At 41.2% G+C, this 19,184-nt stretch overlaps 1 protein-coding gene across 1 annotated transcript in view; it reads left to right on the top strand.

The window, feature by feature from the left end:
* The first annotated feature begins 248 nt into the window (after positions 1-248).
* Positions 249-19,184, top strand: part of LOC139762757 (phenoloxidase 1-like) — an 84,150-nt gene continuing 65,214 nt past the window's right edge. Inside the window, exons 1-4 of the mRNA XM_071687865.1 lie at positions 249-324; positions 1,856-1,977; positions 2,361-2,520; positions 16,050-16,156. Of these exons, the coding sequence (XP_071543966.1) occupies positions 1,882-1,977; positions 2,361-2,520; positions 16,050-16,156 (363 nt within the window). The 5' untranslated portion in view covers positions 249-324; positions 1,856-1,881. The remainder of the gene's footprint in view (positions 325-1,855; positions 1,978-2,360; positions 2,521-16,049; positions 16,157-19,184) is intronic.

The following is a 19,184-nucleotide window of genomic DNA, read 5'->3' on the forward strand; positions in this document are numbered from 1 at the left end:
TTTCCCAAACTTACGCAACTGTTAATTGTACAGCTTCTATTTTTAGATTGACATTAATTTGAAAATATATATCGAGATTTTGATCTGAAAAAAAAATATATATATATATATTTATATATACATCAAGACTTTCAAAAGGAAACTCATTTGAATTTCTAAATTTTATAAGGATTTTATTTTGATTTTTTTTTTTTTTTTTTTTTTTTTTTTTTTTTTTTAGGCTGCTAAGTTTTATGGCGGATGGAGGCAACTGTGTGAGGCTATAAAACACGGCGAGGCTGAATGTGGAGGTCACTCCTCATTCGCGTCCCTCATCTACGACAGGTAAGATAATATTGTCCGTAGCTTCAGGCTCTCAAGGAGCCAAAATTTTGTATAGGAAAACATAACCGGACTTGTGGAGCCAAAATTTTATGTAGGAAAACATAGCCGGACTTGTGAAGCCAAAATTTGATGTAGAAAAACATAGCTGGACTTGTACTTAAACATTAATTAAGAGAGATTTTGGTGTGGAGGTTTGTAAGGAATTTAGTTTAGTATTTGGATTCGGAAATTGTGTGTGTATATATATATATATATATATATATATATATATATATATATATATATATATAATATCACACAATCGCCGTCTCCCACGTTAGCGAGGTAGTGCAAGGAAACAGACGAAGAATGGCCCAACCCACCCACATACAGATGTATATACATAAACGCTTACACACGCACATATGCATACATACAATTCAACGTATACATGCATAGACATACACATATATACACATGTACATATTCGTACTTGCTGCCTTCATCCATTTCTGTCGCCACCCCGCCACACATGAAATTTTGGAGAGGGGTGAGTATGCAGTCTCTCGGGGATGAGAGGGCCTGGGAAGTGAGTTAGCTGTTTGCCGGTGATACAGCTCTAGTGGCTGATTCGAGTGAGAAATTGCAGAAGGTGACTGAGTTTGGAAAAGTGTGAAACGAGAAAGTTGAGAGTAAATTTGAATAAGAGTAAGGATTATTAGATTCAGTAAGGTTGGGGGACAAGTTGATTGGGACGTAAGTTTGAATGGAAAAAATGGAGAAAGTTAAATGTTTTAGATATCTGGGAGTGGACTTAGCAGTGAATGGAACCCTGGAAGCGGAAATGAGTCACAGGGTGGGATAAGAGGCGAAGGTTCTGGGAGCGATGAACAATGTGTGGAAGGAGAGAACGTTATCTGGGAGAGCAAAAATGGGTATGTTTGAAGGAACAGTAGTTCCAACAACGTAGTTTGTGTGATGAGGGTTGATTAAGGAATAAAAGGTAAGAGAGAAGTGTAGTAATAAGAAGAGTATGGTTAAGAAAACTGAAGAGGATATACTGAAATGGTTTGGACATAAGGAGCGAGTGAGTTAGGAGAGATTGCCAATGGGGTTGTATGTGTCAAAAGTGTAGGGGAGAGGAAGACCAGATTGGAAATGTAAGTATGGAGTCAAAAAGGTTTCGAATGATTGAGGCCTGAACTTGCTGAATAGTGAAATATGTGTATGGGACAAAGTGAATTGAAGTGGTGTGGTATACAGGGGATGACATGCTGTCAGTGAAGACATTGGAAACTATAGAAAGATCTGCGGTGTCTGGTTGTGAATAAAGAGTTGTGTTTCGGTGCAGTAAACATGGTGGTTAGAGAATGGATGTAAGTGAATGAGGTCTGTTCTTCATCTATTTCTGATGTTACTTCACTGATTCAGGTAACTATGAACAAACAATAAATGAAATACCATCATCCTTGAGTGGAAAGGGATGATAATATAAAATTGGGGTTTCTGATATGGATGATTATTATTTTTCATTGGAAATACGTACTTTCAGGCAACCCAAGTGTGGTGAATGAAGAGATGGCTACAGATCAGGGGAAAGTCCTGCGCCTTCTAGAGAAGCCTTATGAGACACAGAGAAGTGATGGCACTCTTGATATCGAATTTCCTGGAGAAGTAAGTACACATGATTTATGACTTATTCATGATTAGGTTCTATGTAATGTATTAACCTGGTTTTAGGCACTTATCCTTCAGTTTGTAGCAGTTCAGTTTTCAATGAGGGTATATTGGGACACATTGTTTTTAAGGCTGTGCCCTCATTTCTTTGATATTTCATAATGATCTACAAAATTACATTAGATATGTTTTAGGGATTTATGAGTGAAATTAGTTTTTTTCTGAGATCTTTGTGGTCAACTCCATGTCATCCTTCATATATGTAAATTTTAAATAGCAAGAGGTATCTTGTAGATTTAAGTAGCCTATTATGTTCAGATGTATATAGTTGCATGTAATATTTTACTGCTGTGATGTATAACTTTATATTCCTTACACAGTTAGGGGTGACAGAGAGAGTTGGTGGGACACCACCTACCATCGGGGCCCGAGGTGGAGCCCAGCTTGGGCAAGCCACATCTGTTCCCCGTGGGAAAGCCTTCTCCTTATTTATAGAATCACACCGCCGTGCTGCCAAGGACCTCATCGATGCCTTCATGAGTAAGTATACTTTACATAATATATGTCATTTGTGGTAGAAACCCCACTATAAGACATTTCAACCCTTGATATTTCCAGTGAAGAAGCATTATCCTTTTCTCACCCTGTGCCCACCCCTTAATTGTGATTTTGGGAGCTTGCTCATTTTAGGCCTCATAAAGGAAAGGCCTCGTTTTCTCGCATCCATTGTGCAGCTGTCATTTGTAATGCACTGAGATCACAGCCTCTTGTATCCATACTGCCAGTGGGCTGAACCAGGAGACATGGATGATAGTTTTTGATGCATTTTACATGACAACTTGGAATGGACGTGCGAAAATGAGGCCATTGTTCATCTGTTCCCAAGGTTAATATGTTGTCTTCCTGTGGGGCGGGGTAGCACTGGAATGGATGAAGGCATATATCAATATGTGCGTGTGTATGTATGTATTTGTCTTTGTATGCATATGTATGTGTATGTATATGTTCACATGTATATGCATGTAAATGTGTGTGGATGGGCTGTTCTTCGTCTGTTTCCTGCTGCTACCTAGCTGATGTGGGAAACAGCAACCAAGTATGATGAATGAATAGATATTTTTTGATTTTTTATTATACTTAATCGCTGTCTCCCGCGCTAGCGAGGTAGCGCAAGGAAACTTATAAACAACGTATTTACACATGTATATACATAAACGTCCATGCACGCATATATACCTGCATATATAAACAACGTATTTACACATGTATATACATAAACGTCCATACACGCATATATACCTGCATATACATTTCAACGTATACATTCATATACATTTCAACGTATACATTCATATACATACACAGACATATACATACATACACATGTACATATTCATACTTGCTGCCTTCATCCTTTCCGACGCTACCCCGAAACACATGAAATATCATCCCTCTTCAGCGAGGTAGCATCAGGAAAACACAAAAAAGGCCACTCGTTCTCACTCAGTCTCTAGCTGTTATTATTATTATTTATTTATTTTATTATACTTTGGCGCTGTCTCCCGCGTTAGCGAGGTAGCGCAAGGAAGCAGATGAAAGAATGGCCCAACAAACCCACATCTTTCTTTCTTTCATACTATTCGCCATTTCCCGCATTAGCAAGGTAGCGTTAAGAACAGAGGACTGGGCCTCTGAGGGAATATCCTCACCTGGCCTCGCTCTCTGTTCCTTCTTTTGGAAAATCAAAAAAAAAACGAGAGGGGAGGATTTCCAGCCCCCCGCTCCCTCCCCTTTTAGTCGCCTTCTACGACACGCAGGGAATACGTGGGAAGTATTCTTTCTCCCCTATCCCCAGGGATAACAACAAAACCACATACATATGTATATTCCTATGAGTCCAACATGTATATACATAAACGCCCACACGCACATATACATACTTATACATTTCAACGTATACATACCCAAACATATACATATATACACATGTGTATATTCATACATGCTGCCTTCATCCATTCTCTTCGCCACCCTGCCACACAGGAAATAACACCCCCCTCCTCCCATGTGAGCGCGAGGTATCGCTAGAAAAAGACAGCAAAAGCCACATTCTTTCACGCTAAAGTAAACTCTAGATTGATATGGGTAAAACTAAAAGTGGATGGAGAGAGATGGGTGATTATTGGTGCCTATGCACCTCGTCATGAGAAGAAAGATCATGAGAGGCAAGTGTTTTGGAAGCAGCTGAGTGAGTGTGTTGGCATCTTTGATGCACGAGACCGGGTTATTGTTGTTGTTGTTATTAGTAGTAGTAGTAGTAGTAGTAGTAGTAGTATACTTGATCGCCATTTCCTGCATCAGCAACGTAGCGCCAGGAAACAGACGAAGAAAAGCCCATTCACTTATATATATATACATGTATATATATATATATATATATATATATATATATATATATATATATATATATATATATATATATATATATATATAAATGCACACACATGCACATATACATACATATACATATATACACATACATATTCATACTAACTTGCCTTCATCCATTCCTCTCGCTACCCTGCCCAGCAGGAAACAGCATTGCTACCCCCACTTCAGCGAGGTAGCGCCAGGAAAACAGACAATAAAGGCTACATTTGTTCACACTGTCTCTAGCTATCGTGTGTAATGCACCGAAATCTCAGCTCCCTATCCATATAGAGGCCTCACAGACCTTTCCATGGTTTGCCCCCACATGCTACACATGCCCTGGTTCAGCCTATTGACAGCATGTCAACCCTGGTATACCACGTCGTTTAATTCACTCCATTCCTTGCATGCCTTTCACCCTCCTGTATGTTCAGGCCCCGATTGTTCAAAATCTTTTTCACTCCATCTTTTCACCTCCAATTTGGTCTCCTGCTTCTCCTTCTTCCTTCCACCTCTAACACATATATCCTCTTTGTCAAACTTTCCTCACTCATTCTCTCCATATGTCCAGACTATTTCAACACACTCTCTCAACGACACTCTTTTTATTTCCACAAGTCTCTCTTACCCTTTCAAAACTTACTCGATCAAACCACCTTACACCACATATTGCCCTCAGACATTTCATTCCCAACACATCCATCCTCCTCTGTACAACCCTATTTATAGCCCATGCCTCACAACTATACAGCATTGTTGGAACTACCCAGTTTTCCTCCGAGATAATGTTCTCTCCTTCCACACATTCTTCATATCTTCCAGAACCTTTCCCCCCTTACCCCACCGTGTGACTCACTTCTGCTTCCATGGTTCCATCTGCTTCTAAGTCCAATCCCAGATATCTAAAATGCTTCACTTCCTCCAGTCTTTCTCTATTCAAACTTGCATCCCAATTAACTTGCCCCTCCACCCTACTTAACCTAATAACCTTGTTCTTATTTACATTTACTCTCAATTTTCTTTCACACACTTTTCCGGATTCAGTCACCAACTTCTGCAGTTTCTCACTTGAATCAGTCACTGGAGCTGTATCATCGGCGAACAACAAATGACACTTCCCAGGCCCTCTCATCCCCAATAGACTGTATACTTGCCCCTCTCTCCAAAACTCTTGCATGTACCTTCCTAACCACCCCATCCATAATCAAATTAAACATCCATGGTGACATCACACACCCCTGCCGCAGACTGACATTCACTAGGAACCAACCACTCTCCTCTCTTTCTTCTCGTACGCATGCCTTACATCCTTGATAAAAACCTTTCACTGCTTCTAGCAACTTACCTCCCACACCATATTCTCTTAAGACCTTCTGCAAAGCATCTCTATCAACCCTCTCATATGCCTCCTCCAGATCCACAAATGCCACATACAAATCCATCTGTTTTTTAAGTATTTCTCACATACATTCTTCAAAGTAAAAATCTGATCCACACGTCCTCTACCACTTCTGAAACCACACTGCTCTTCCCCAATCTGATTCTCTGTACATGCCTTTATCCTCTTAATCAATACCCTCCCATTTGATTTCCCAGGAATACTCAACTAACTTATGTGTCTGTAGTTTGAAGACTTACCTTTATCCCCTTTGCCTTTGTTTAAAGGCCCTATGCATATATTCTGCCAATCCTCAGGCACTTCATCATGGTCCATACATACATTGAATATCCTTACCAACCAATCAACAACACAGTCACCCCCTTTTTTAATATATTCCACTGCAGTATGTCTGTGTATGTGTATATATGTATATAGTGGTATGTATATGTATGTAAATGTGCGTGTATAGGCATTTATGTACATATATGTGTATATGAGTGGTTGGGAACAAATGGGAACATCAGTGAAGGGGGCGAATGGGGAGGTGATAACAAGTAGTGGTGATGTTAGAAGGAGATGGAGTGAGTATTTTGAAGGTTTGTTGAATGTGTTTGATGTTAGAGTGGCAGATATAGGGTGTTTTGGTTGAGGTGATGTGCAAAGTGAGAGGGTTAGGGAGAATGATTTGGTAAACAGAGAAGAGCTAGTAAAAGCTTTACGGAAGATGAAAGCCGGCAAGGCAGCGGGTTTGGGTGGTATTGCAGTGGAATTTATTAAAAAATGGGTGACTATATTGTTGACTTTGGTAAGGTTATTTAATGTATGTATGACTCATGGGGTTGGGCCATTTCTTTCGTCTGTTTCCTTGCGCTACCTCGCAAACGCAGGAGACAGCGACAAAGTATAAAAAAAAAAAAAAAAAAAATGACTCATGGTGAGGTGCCTGAGGATTGGCAGAATGCTTGCATAGTGCCATTGTACAAAGGCAAAGGGGATAAGAGTGAGTGCTCAAATTACAGAGGTATAAGTTTGTTGAGTATTTCTGGGAAATTATATGGGAGGGTATTGATTGAGAGGGTGAAGACATGTACAGAGCATCAGATTGGGGAAGAGCAGTGTGGTTTCAGAAGTGGTAAGGGGATGTGTGGATCAGGTGTGTGCTTTGAAGAATGTATGTGAGAAATACTTAGAAAAGCAAATGGATTTGTATGTAGCATTTATGGATTTGGAGAAGGCATATGATAGAGTTGGTATAGATGCTCTGTGGAAGGTATTAAGAATATATGGTGTGGGAGGCAAGTTGTTAAAAGCATTGAAAAGTTTTTATCGGGATGTAAGGCATGTGTACGTGTAGGAAGAGAAGAAAGTGATTGGTTCTCAGTGAATGATTGTTTGTGGCAGGGGTGCATGATGTCTCCATGGTTGTTTTATTTGTTTATGGATGGGGTTGTTAGGGGGGTGAATGCAAGAGTTTTGGAAAGAGGAGCAAGTATGCAGTCTGTTGTGGATGAGAGAGCTTGGGAAGTGATTTAGCTGTTATTCGCTGATGATTCAGCGCTGATGGCTAATGTGGGTGAGAAACAGCAGGAGCTGGTGACTGAGTTTGGTAAAGTGTGTGAAAGAAGAAAGCTGAGAGTAAATGTGAATAAGGGCAAGGGTATTAGGTACAGTAGGGTTGAGGGACAAGTCACTTGGTAGGTAAGTTTTAATGGAGAAAATCTGGAGGAAGTGAAGTGTTTTAGATATCTGGGAGTGGATTTGGCAGCGGATGGAACCATGGAAGCAGAAGTGAATCATAGGGTGGGGGAAGGGGCGAAAGTTCTGGGCGCATTGAAGAATGTGTGGAAGTCGAGAATGTTATCTTGGAAAGCAAAAATGGGTATGTTTGAAGGAATAGTGGTTCCAACAATGATATATGGTTGCGAGGCATGGGCTATAGATAGGGTTGTGCGCAGGAGGGTGGATGTGCTGGAAATGAGATGTATGAGGACAATGTGTGGTGTGAGGTGGTTTGATCAAATAAGTAATGAAAGGGTAAGAGAGATGTGTGGTAATAAAAAGAATGTGGTTGAGAGAGCAGAAGAGGGTGTTTTGAAATGGTTTGGGCACATGGAGAAAATGAGTGAGGAAAGATTGACCAAGAGGATATATGTGTCAGAGGTGGAGGGAAAGAGGAGAAGTGGGAGACCAAATTGGAGGTGGAAAGATGGAGTGAAAAAGATTTTGAGTGATCAGGGCTTGAACATGCAGGAGGGTGAAAGGTGTGCAAGGAATAGAGTGAATTGGAACAATGTGGTATACCGGGGTCGACGTGCTGTCAATGGCTTGAACCAGGGCATGTAAAGCGTCTGGGGTAAACCATGGAAAGTTTTGTGGGGCCTGGATATGGAAAGGGAGCTGTGGTTTTGGTGCATTATACATGACAGCTAGAGACTGAGTGTGAATGAATGTGGCCTTTGTTGTCTTTTCCTAGCGCTACCTCGCGCACATGCGGGGGAGGGGGTTGTTATTTCATGTGTGGTGGGGTGGCGACGGGAATGAATAAGGGCAGACAGTATGAATTATGTACATGTGTATATATGTATTTGTCTATATGTCAGTGTGTGTATATATATGCATACGTTGAGATGTATAGGTATGTATATTTGCGTGTGTGGAAATGTATGTACATACATGTGTTTGTGGGTTGGTTGGGCCATTCTCATCTGTTTCCTTGCGCTTCCTTGCTAACGCGGGAGACAGCGACAAAGTATAATAAAAGCAAAAAATGAGTGGTTGGACCATTCTTCATATTTTTCCTGGTGATGCCTTGCTAACGCGGGAAATGGTGATCAAGTATAATAAATGAATAATAAATATGTTGATATGTATGTATATGTACATGTAAGAACATTTATATATTTATGTATATTTTCCCCTATCCTTGGGGATAGGGGAGCAAGATTACTTCCCATGTATTCCCTGTGTGTCGTAGAAGGTGACTGATAGGGGGAGTGGGAGGTTGGAAATCCTCCCCTCTCGTTTTTCATTTTTCCAAAAAAGGGACAGAGAAGGGGGCCTATAGATAGGGTTGTGAGGAGGAGGGTGGATGTGTTGGAAAAGAGATGTTTGAGGACATCATGTGGGAGGTAGTTTGATCGAGTTAGTAGTGAAAGGGTAAGAGAGATGTCTAGTAATAAAAAGAGTGTGGTTGGGAGAGCTGAAGAGGATGTTTTGAAATGGTTTGGACACGTGAAGAGAATGAGTGAGGAAAGATTGACAAAGAGGATATATGTGTCAGAAGTGGAGGGAAAAAGGAGAAGCGGGAGACCAAATTGGAGGTGGAAGGATGGAGTGAAAAAGATTTTGAATGATTGGGGCTTGAACATACAGAAGGGTGAAAGGCGTGCAAGGAATAGAGTGAATTGGAATGATGTGGTATACCGGGGTTGATGTGTTGTCAGTGGATTGAACCAGGGCATGCGAAGCTTCTGAGGTAAACCATGGAAAGTTTTGTGGGGCCAGGATGTGGAGAGGGAATTGTGGTTTTGGTGCATTACACATGACGGCTAGAGACTGATTGTGAACAAATGTGGCCTTTTTTGTCTGTTCCTAGTGCTACCTCACTGGGAGGAGGGCTGCTGTTTCATGTGTGGTGGGATGGCAACGGGAATGAATGAAGGCAGCAAGTGTATGTATGTACGTGTGGAAGATTCAAGTGAGAAATTGCAGAAGCTGGTGACGAGTTTTGAAGGGTGTGTGAAAGGAGGAAGTTGACTAAATGTGAATAAAAGCAAGCTTATTAGGTCTAGTGGGGTTGAGGGACAGGTTGGTTGAGGTGAGTTTGAATGGAGAAAAACTGGAGGAAGTGAAGTGTTTCAGATATGTGGGAATGGATATGGCATTGAATAGAACCATGGAAGCAGGTGAGTCATAACATGGGTAAGAGGGCAAAGATTTTAGGACCACTGAAGAATGTGTGGATAGGGAGATCATTACCTGGGAGGGCAGAAATGGGTATATTTGAAGGTATTGTAGTCCCAACACTAGCTAATGATACAAGGTATGTGTTATAGATAAGACTGTGGATGAGGGTGGGTGTATTTGAAATGAAAAGTTTGAAGACAGTATGCAGCATGAGGTGGTTTGATTGAGTTACGAAAGGGTATGAGACAGGTGTGGTAATGAAAAGAGTGTGGTTAAGAGAGCTGAAGAGGGTATATAAGAATGGTGAGAATATGTAGTTGGAATGAGTGAGGAAAGGTTGACAAAGAGGATATATGTCAGAAGTGGAAAGAACAAGGAATGCACTTAAACCACAGCTTCCCATCTGCAAACAGGCCCAACAGCTCTTTCCATGGTTTACCCTGGTTGCTTCACATGCCCTTGTTCAGTCCAGTGACAGCACATCAATACTTGTATACTCAATTGCTCCAGTTCACTCTATCCTAAGCACACCTCTCACCCTCCATGTTCAGGCCCTGATCACTCAAAGGTTAATTTTTAGTCTGTCCTTCCATCTCCAGTTTGGTCTCCCCATTTTCCTTGTTCCTTCCACTTCTGACATATGTATCCTCTTTGTCAACCTTTCCTCTCTCATTCTCTCCACATGTCCACACCATTTCAGCTCCATTTCACACTGCATATTGTCCTAAAGCATTTCATATCCAACACATCCACCCTCCTCTGCACAGCCTTATCTATAGCCCATGCCTTGCATCCATATAATATTGTTGGGACTACCATTCCTTCAAACATACCCTTTATCGCCCTCCCAGATAACTGTCTCTCCTTTTGCACAATCTTTAGAACTCTCAGCATTTTTACTTCCATACCTACCCTATGACATTTCCATCTCATGGTTCCATTGGCTGCCATGTCCACTCCGGGTATCTAAAACGCTTCATGTCCTTCAAGTTCTTTTAATTCAGACTTACACCCCAACTAAACTGTCCCTCAATCCTTTTCCATTCCCACACACTTCCAAACTCAGTCACCAACTTCTGCACTTTCTCACTCTAATCTGTCAATCATTCCTGTATCATCAGGAAACAACAACTGACTTTCCAGGCCATCTCATCCCCTACATAGTGTATACATGCCCCTCTCTCCAAGACTTGTACTTCCTTCCCTCACTCACCTTTATCCCTCTTGCCTTTATACAGTAATGCTATATATGCATTCTGCCAATCCTCAAGCACTTCACCATGATTCATATATACATTGAAATTTCTTACCAACTAATCAACAGCACAGTCGCCCATGTATTGATAAATTCAGCTTCAGTACCATCCACTCCAGCTTCCTTGCCACTTTTCCTCTTAGTAAGGCTTTCACCACCTCTTCTTTCTTCACCAAACCACTATGCATGACTCTCACTGAGCATACCACCCTGACCCAAACACACTACAAGTGCCACTCTATCATCAAACAAATTTAAAAGTCCTTCAAAATACTTGTTCCATATCCCCCCTCTTGATTAATACCTGTTATCACATCCCCTTTTGCCCCCTTCACCGATGTTCCCATTTGTTCTCTTGTCTTTTGCACACTATTAACCTCCTTCCAGAACATCTTACTCTTGTTTCCAGTAAGAAATGATCAGACAACACACCTGTTTTTCCTCTCAGCTCATGCACAACAGACATCGTTCCTCCTTGCCTATCAGTTAGTAGCATTTTATAATCCAGTAATGCCCATAGACACCACCCCACTCATCCATTTATATTTATGTACACTGTATGAATCTATTTTTTTAAACCAATTATATCCAATTGATAATCCTTTTTCAGCACACAACTCATTAAGCTATTCCCCATTTTCATTTACACTAGGTATCTGTGCCCAACATTTATTCCTTCAGCTGCCACATCACCATTCATGCATTTACATCTGTAGCCAGCACCAATATGTGATCCCTTGCTTCAGAATTTCCAAAGCACTTACTGAGCTGCTCCCAGAAAGATCTCCTTTCTTTGTCACTCCTCTCGCTACCATTGCATAAGTATTAACAATCACCTACCTCTCATCATATCTACTTCCATTCTGACCCTCTTCAATCTTCATCTCACCTCCTTAAACTCTTTAGCATTGTCCCACAGCTTCTCCTTCATTAGAATTGCCCCACTCTTTTGCTCATGGAGTTATACTAATTCCAGGCTTGATTCCATGAACATTCCCACACCATTCACCCACCTTCCTTTTCAACTTAATCTCACGCATAACCAGAACATCCAGTTTCTTTTCTTAAGCATAGCACCTATGTTTCCTTTCTTTTTATTCTTTTTTTCATCTGTGTAACCCAGACACCCAAGCCTGAGTTTTTGATAAGAAATCCTTGTTTTGTTTTTTTCCTCTGTTACTTTCTTGGCAGTTTTTATGCAAGGTGGGGAAGGCTTCCATCCTCCTGCTTCCACTTATTTCAGTCATTTTTTTTTACAGCATATTCACATATATTAGGTAGTAGGCTGTTAACAGGATTATCCCAGGATGTTACTTCTGTCTTGACCAAGGAGCATTAAATTGGTACCCAAACAAATCTTACACTGTCCTTGTTAGGATTGCTGGTCTTACTTTCTGTCTCATCAAAAATGAACTGCCAGGTTAGTCCATCCATCTTCTCCTTACAAGAACCATACACCTACTCAGACCACATTCATTTTCTTCACTCACGTTCTCGTGCTATCTCGTCTGCATGGTCATTTTTAATCACAGTTATGATAATGTCCAACAAATCTATGGCCCCAAGTCCCCTGCATCATGGGGTGTTAAGAATCTCCAGGTTTCCAGCTGACTGCTGCCAGTGAGAGGGAGGGCTCAGACAGTAAAAATGCCTGCCTTTCCCCTCTCTGATAGATCTTCCTCTTTTTCAGTTCACTATACCAATATTTGGGTCTTTCTAGTAACCTCTCTTCAGTTGAATACCATCTGTGTAGTATCTCTGTTGATATCTTACCTCTGTTGGAGATGCAGCTGTTGAATGATGATCTCATTATTCCCCTTTTCACATCCAACTATAATTTTCATTCACAATACCAATTCAGAAATGTCTGTTCATATTCCAACATCAACACACCTTGATTGCTTTGAGTCCCTAGATTTTGATGTTATGTGGCTTAAGGTCTGCCTCCCAACTACCATACTTTTCCTCTATTTTGCCTATTGCTCTCCTAATTTTACAAATTTTATTTCTTCAGCTATCTAAATTCCTGCCATGAGACTGTGGCATCCTCTTACCTGCAAACTGAGATCCTCTAATTAGGGGATTTTAGCATTCACCATAGGAAATGGCTGAATTCCTCCCATATGGATTGGGAGGGATTGAAGCCCTCATGTTCTCCATTCTCAGTGATCTGGAGCATATAATCTCCCATCCAACCAATGTTCCTGATAGGTGTAGCCACTTTCCTAATAACCTTATACCCTAGACCTGTTGTACACAGCTAATACATCCCGCTGTAACTACACAATCTTGCCCCTAGTTGGTTCATAAGTTCACACTTTCATAAAAGTATGTATTTTACTGACACCTCCCCCTCCAGGAACCCCTCCCAAGCTTAGATATTAACACCTCAATAAAACTGATTGGAGTAATTTAAGGAACTTCCTTTCTGACTTTCCTTGGGTAATTTATTGTCTCTTACGTGGTGATGCTTCTGTCTCCGCCAAACATAGCAGAGGTTATTGTTGCAGGAATGAAAACATTTATCATTTCTTCCTTCGAGATGACTTTTCTATCCATAGTTCAAGTTATCCTGTTCTAAGGCAATTCAGGCAAGGGATCAGAATATCAGGCCTGGAAAACTCACCTTCTTCCAACTCCCATTAAATATTTATCACTGCCCATAATCATTCCAAGTACATTCTCCATGAGCTAAAGCGTTTCTTTATTCAAAGAAGGTGTGATACCTTCTTCTCATCATCCACTGATAGGTCTTTCTGGAGTGTACCTGAGGGCACCACTAACAACTTCTGTCGCTTTACTTTTCCTTCAGTTTTCTTTTCTAACAGTACTATAACTGTCTCTTCTGTAGACAGAGCAACACTTCTTGGTTTACATCTCTCCTCTAATTCCACCTTGGATGACTCTAACACTTCTTTGTCCCCTGATGCTCCTCTTGATAATCCTGTGCCCCTTCCCATAATCTCTTCTTGGATTGTGAGAAAAGTGCCTCTTTCTCTGGACACAAGCAAGGCTTATGGTTCTGATGACATGCATCCTCTAGTACTGAAAAAATGTGTCTCTGAAATTTCACTCGTGCTTGCTCATGTGTTCTGTTTCTGCTTAAAAACCAGAGCTATTCCTTCTTGGAAGTGTGCAGTAGTACATCCCATCCTTAAGAAGGGTGACCATTCTAACCCTTCAGACTATCATCCTGGTGCTTTGACATCTACCATTCCAAAGTCTTTGAATCTCTCCTCAACTCCCATATCCCTAGACATCTTGAATCTCATGGTCTTCTCTCTGGTCACCATGATGACTTTTGAAAGGTGATGCACACATTTTTATATTCTTTACTTTCTTACTAATGTCTTGTCATCATCCCTGAAAGATTTGGGGAATCCTATGTAGTTGCCCCTGACATATTCAAAGTTTTGGCAGTTTGTGGCATTGAGGTCTCATTTCTAAGCCCCCCTCTTTTGGCTTCCCTCCCTCTCTTTGCTTCCTTGTATCTGGCTTTCTTTTTGGCTGATACATCTCTATTGATGGATCAGCCTCCCCCTCTTTCTCCATCAAGAGAAATTTGAGGGACACCCTCAAATTTCTGTCATTTCCCTTACACATTTTTACTTTTCATCCACGTCCTCCAATTCTATTCCTTTTTTTCTCACTCGATCTGCATCTCCATCTCAACACATCGTCCTTGATAAACTATGGCTTGGATGGGATATCTTGGGGTAGATGAGATATGTTTAATACATTTGAGATGCAGTTTTAAACTGTCTTTCTGTTGAAAACTCCTCACATCTTTTCTCTCTCTCCTTTGATGGTTCTGTAACTCTACAACTTGACTCAATGAACATACTTAGTATTACTATAACATCCATGCTTTCTTGGGAACCCACATTATGGAAATAGACAAATCTGCCTCTGAGAAACAAGGAGTCCTGTTCAGATGTGGAAATCTCTTTTCCTCTGAAAAGTTGCTCCATGTATGTAAAGGTTTGACCTTTCCTTGTATGGAGTACTGCTCTCATATCTGGGGTGGCTGTAGCTCTGCATCCTTACTTGACAGAATTGAGTCAAAGGTGGTCCAACTTATAAGTTCTCCCAGGCTGATTTCAAAACTTATCCCACATGCCCTACACTGCAATGTTGGTTCACTTTCCCTTTTCTGTGGGTGTTACTTTAGTTTTTGCTCTCAAGAGTGGCTTCCTGTGTGCCCCCACCACGAGCTAGACCATGCAATTTTGGGCAAACTGCTGTGTCACATGATTACTTTGTGGCTGTTAGCATTGAGAGGGTGGCCTGTCTTCATAACTTTTTCTTACCCAACACCTCAAAGCTTTGAAGGTCTCTACCATCTCATGTCTTTCTCACAGTTACTATGACCTGATTCATTTTAAAAAGCAGGTTTTTCACCTCCTCCAGAATTCGTAACTGCTTTCCCTTGTCTTGCCTTCCTGATGATAATTCTCTGTATGTTTCAATAAAGGCCCAGCCTTTATGTGGACTTTTGTCCATGACTGGAGCTTCCAACGTTAAAAAAAGTATTTATGTTATGCCTGATTATCTTTCCTGCCTTAGTGAGGTAGCCTAATTTCCTTACATACAGTCTTTAGCTATCATGTAACTGATATTCCTGAAAATATGTATCCTGAGGCAAGTTAATTGTTTAGAAAATGAACCTCAGAGAGAGGTGCAGTACTCTGCATAGTCTAACTGAACGAGCTCACCAGGATGTACTGAAATTGATCAGGAGGTGGAGGTGAGTGAAGAAAGGTTGACAAAGATGTACATGCATGTTATAGGCATAGGGGTTAGAGAAGAGATGAAAGGATGGAATAAAGAAGCGTTTGAACATTAAGGACTTTGAGAGCCATACCCTGGATAGAAAAACTGGAAGAGTGATATATATGATCGGTGCTGTGCTGTTTTTGGGCTGAGCAAGGGCTTATGCAGTGTTAAAGATAGACCCTAGCATAGTCTGTTGGCCATACCCGTGGATGATAGATTCTGATTTTGCTTATACTTGAAAGCATATATCTGTACTGCTTTTATCATGCAGTTATACATTTTTCCTTTATTCACTGTTCAACTTTATGATACTTCTCACAGAAACTGATGGGCTCCAGGGACTGGTGGAACTTGCTACTAGAGCTAAGAATTTGGTGAATGAGAGCCTCTTCGTGTATGCATTCAGTTATGTGGTTCTTCACAAAAAGGTAATACTTCTCAAAGAGCTTATGTCAGTTGACTTTTTTCAGACAGTAATTCTTGAACTTAAGACCTAAAGATCATTTATTATACTTAAGAATTTGTAAACGATTTTTGAGCAGTCAGGGTCTGAACATACGGGAGGGTGAAAGGCATGCAAGGAACAGAGTGAATTGGAACAATGTGGTATACCGGGATCGATGTGCTGTCAGTGGATTGAAGTAGGGCATATGAAGCATCTGTGGTAAACCATGGAAAGTTTTGTGGGGCCTGGATGTGGAAAAATTGCTGTGGTTTTGGTGCATTACACATGACCACTAGAGACAGAGTGTGAACGAATGTGGCCTTTGTTGTCTTTGCTAGCGCTACCTCACTCACATGCAGGGGAAGGTGGTGCTATTTCATGTGTGGTGAGGTAGCAACGGGAATGGATGAAGGCAGCTAGTATGAATATGTGCATGTGTATATGTGTATATGTCTGTGTATGTATATGTACGTATACTTTGAAATGTACATATATGTATATGTGCGTGTGTGGACATTTGTGTATATACATGTGTATGTGGGTGGGTTGGGCCATTCTTACGTCTGTTTCCTTGCGTTACCTTGCTAACGGGGGAGACAGCGACTAAGTATGATAAATGAATAAATAGATATATATATATATATATATATATATATATATATATATATATATATATATATATATATATGATGATAGAGTGGCAGATATAGGGTGTTTTGGTCGAGGTGGTGTGCAAAGTGCGAGGGTTAGGGAAAATGAGTTGGTAAACAGAGAAGAGGTAGTAAAAGCTTTGCGGAAGATGGAAGCCGGCAAGGCAGCAGGTTTGGATGGTATTGCAGTGGAATTTATTAAAAAAGGGGGTGACTGTATTGTTGACTGGTTGGTAAGGTTATTTAATGTATGTATGACTCATGGTGAGGTGCCTGAGGATTGGTGGAATGCGTGCATAGTGCCATTGTACAAAGGCAAAGGGGATAAGAGTGAGTGCTCAAATTACAGAGGTATAAGTTTGTTGAGTATTCCTGGAAAATTATATGGGAGGGTATTGATTGAGAGGGTGAAGGCATGTACAGAGCATCAGATTGGGGAAGAGCAGTGTGGTTTCAGAAGTGGTAGAGGATGTGTGGATCAGGTGTTTGCTTTGAAGAATGTATGTGAGAAATACTTAGAAAAGCAAATGGATTTGTATGTAGCATTTATGGATCTGGAGAAGGCATAAGATAGAGTTGATAGAGATGCTCTGTGGAAGGTATTAAGAATATATGGTGTGGGAGGCAAGTTGTTAGAAGCAGTGAAAAGTTTTTATCGAGGATGTAAGGCATGTGTACGTGTAGGAAGAGAGGAAAGTGATTGGTTCTCAGTGAATGTAGGTTTGCGGCAGGGGTGTGTGATGTCTCCATGGTTGTTTAATTTGTTTATGGATGGGGTTGTTAGGGAGGTGAATGCAAGAGTTTTGGAAAGAGGGGCAAGTATGAAGTCTGTTGGGGATGAGAGAGCTTGGGAAGTGAGTCAGTTGTTGTTCGCTGATGATACAGCGCTGGTGGCTGATTCATGTGAGAAACTGCAGAAGCTGGTGACTGAGTTTGGTAAAGTGTGTGAAAGAAGAAAGTTAAGAGTAAATGTGAATAAGAGCAAGGTTATTAGGTAGAGTAGGGTTGAGGGTCAAGTCAATTGGGAGGTGAGTTTGAATGGAGAAAAACTGGAGGAAGTGAAGTGTTTTAGATATCTGGGAGTGGATCTGGCAGCGGATGGAACCATGGAAGCGGAAGTGGATCATAGGGTGGGGGAGGGGGCGAAAATTTGGGAGCCTTGAAGAATGTGTGGAAGTCGAGAACATTATCTCGGAAAGCAAAAATGGGTATGTTTGAAGGAATAGTGGTTCCAACAATGTTGTATGGTTGCGAGGCGTGGACTATGGATAGAGTTGTGCGCAGGAGGATGGATGTGCTGGAAATGAGATGTTTGAGGACAATGTGTGGTGTGAGGTGGTTTGATCGAGTAAGTAACGTAAGGGTAAGAGAGATGTGTGGAAATAAAAAGAGCGTGGTTGAGAGAGCAGAAGAGGGTGTTTTGAAATTGTTTGGTCACATGGAGAGAATGAGTGAGGAAAGATTGACCAAGAGGATATATGTGTCGGAAGTGGAGGGAACGAGGATAAGAGGGAGACCAAATTGGAGGTGGAAAGATGGAGTGAAAAAGATTTTGTGTGATCGGGGCCTGAACATGCAGGAGGGTGAAAGGAGGGCAAAGAATAGAGTGAATTGGATCGATGTGGTATACCGGGGTTGACGTGCTGTCAGTGGATTGAATCAAGGCATGTGTATGGGGGTGGGTTGGGCCATTTCTTTCGTCTGTTTCCTTGCGCTACCTCGCAAACGCGGGAGACAGCGACAAAGCAAAAAAAAAAAAACATATATATATATATATATATATATATATATATTTTCTTTTTCTTTTAAACTATTCGCCATTTCCCGCGTTAGCGAGGTAGCGTTAATAACAGAGGACTGGGCCTTTTTTGGAATATCCTCACTTGGCCCCCTCTGTTCCTTCTTTTGGAAAATTAAAAAAAAAAAACGAGAGGGGAGGATTTCCAGCCCCCCGCTCCCTCCCCTTTTAGTCGCCTTCTACGACACGCAGGGAATACGTGGGAAGTATTCTTAATCCCCTTTCCCCAGGGTGGTGAGAGTAAGTGAGCTTGGGAAGGAGACTTGTGTGAGGAAGTACCAGGAGAGACTGAGTACAGAATGGAAAAAGGTAAGAACAATCGAAGTAAGGGGAGTGGGGGAGGAATGGGATGTATTTAGGGAATCAGTGATGGATTGCGCAAAAGATGCTTGTGGCATGAGAAGAGTGGGAGGTGGGTTGATTAGAAAAGGTAGTGAGTGGTGGGATGAAGAAGTAAGAGTATTAGTGAAAGAGAAGAGAGAGGCATTTGGAAGGTTTTTGCAGGGAAAAAATGCAGTTGAGTGGGAGACGTATAAAAGAAAGAGACAGGAGGTCAAGAGAAA

Source organism: Panulirus ornatus, chromosome 44 (genome assembly GCF_036320965.1).
Source record: "Panulirus ornatus isolate Po-2019 chromosome 44, ASM3632096v1, whole genome shotgun sequence".
Lineage (NCBI taxonomy): Eukaryota > Metazoa > Arthropoda > Malacostraca > Decapoda > Palinuridae > Panulirus > Panulirus ornatus.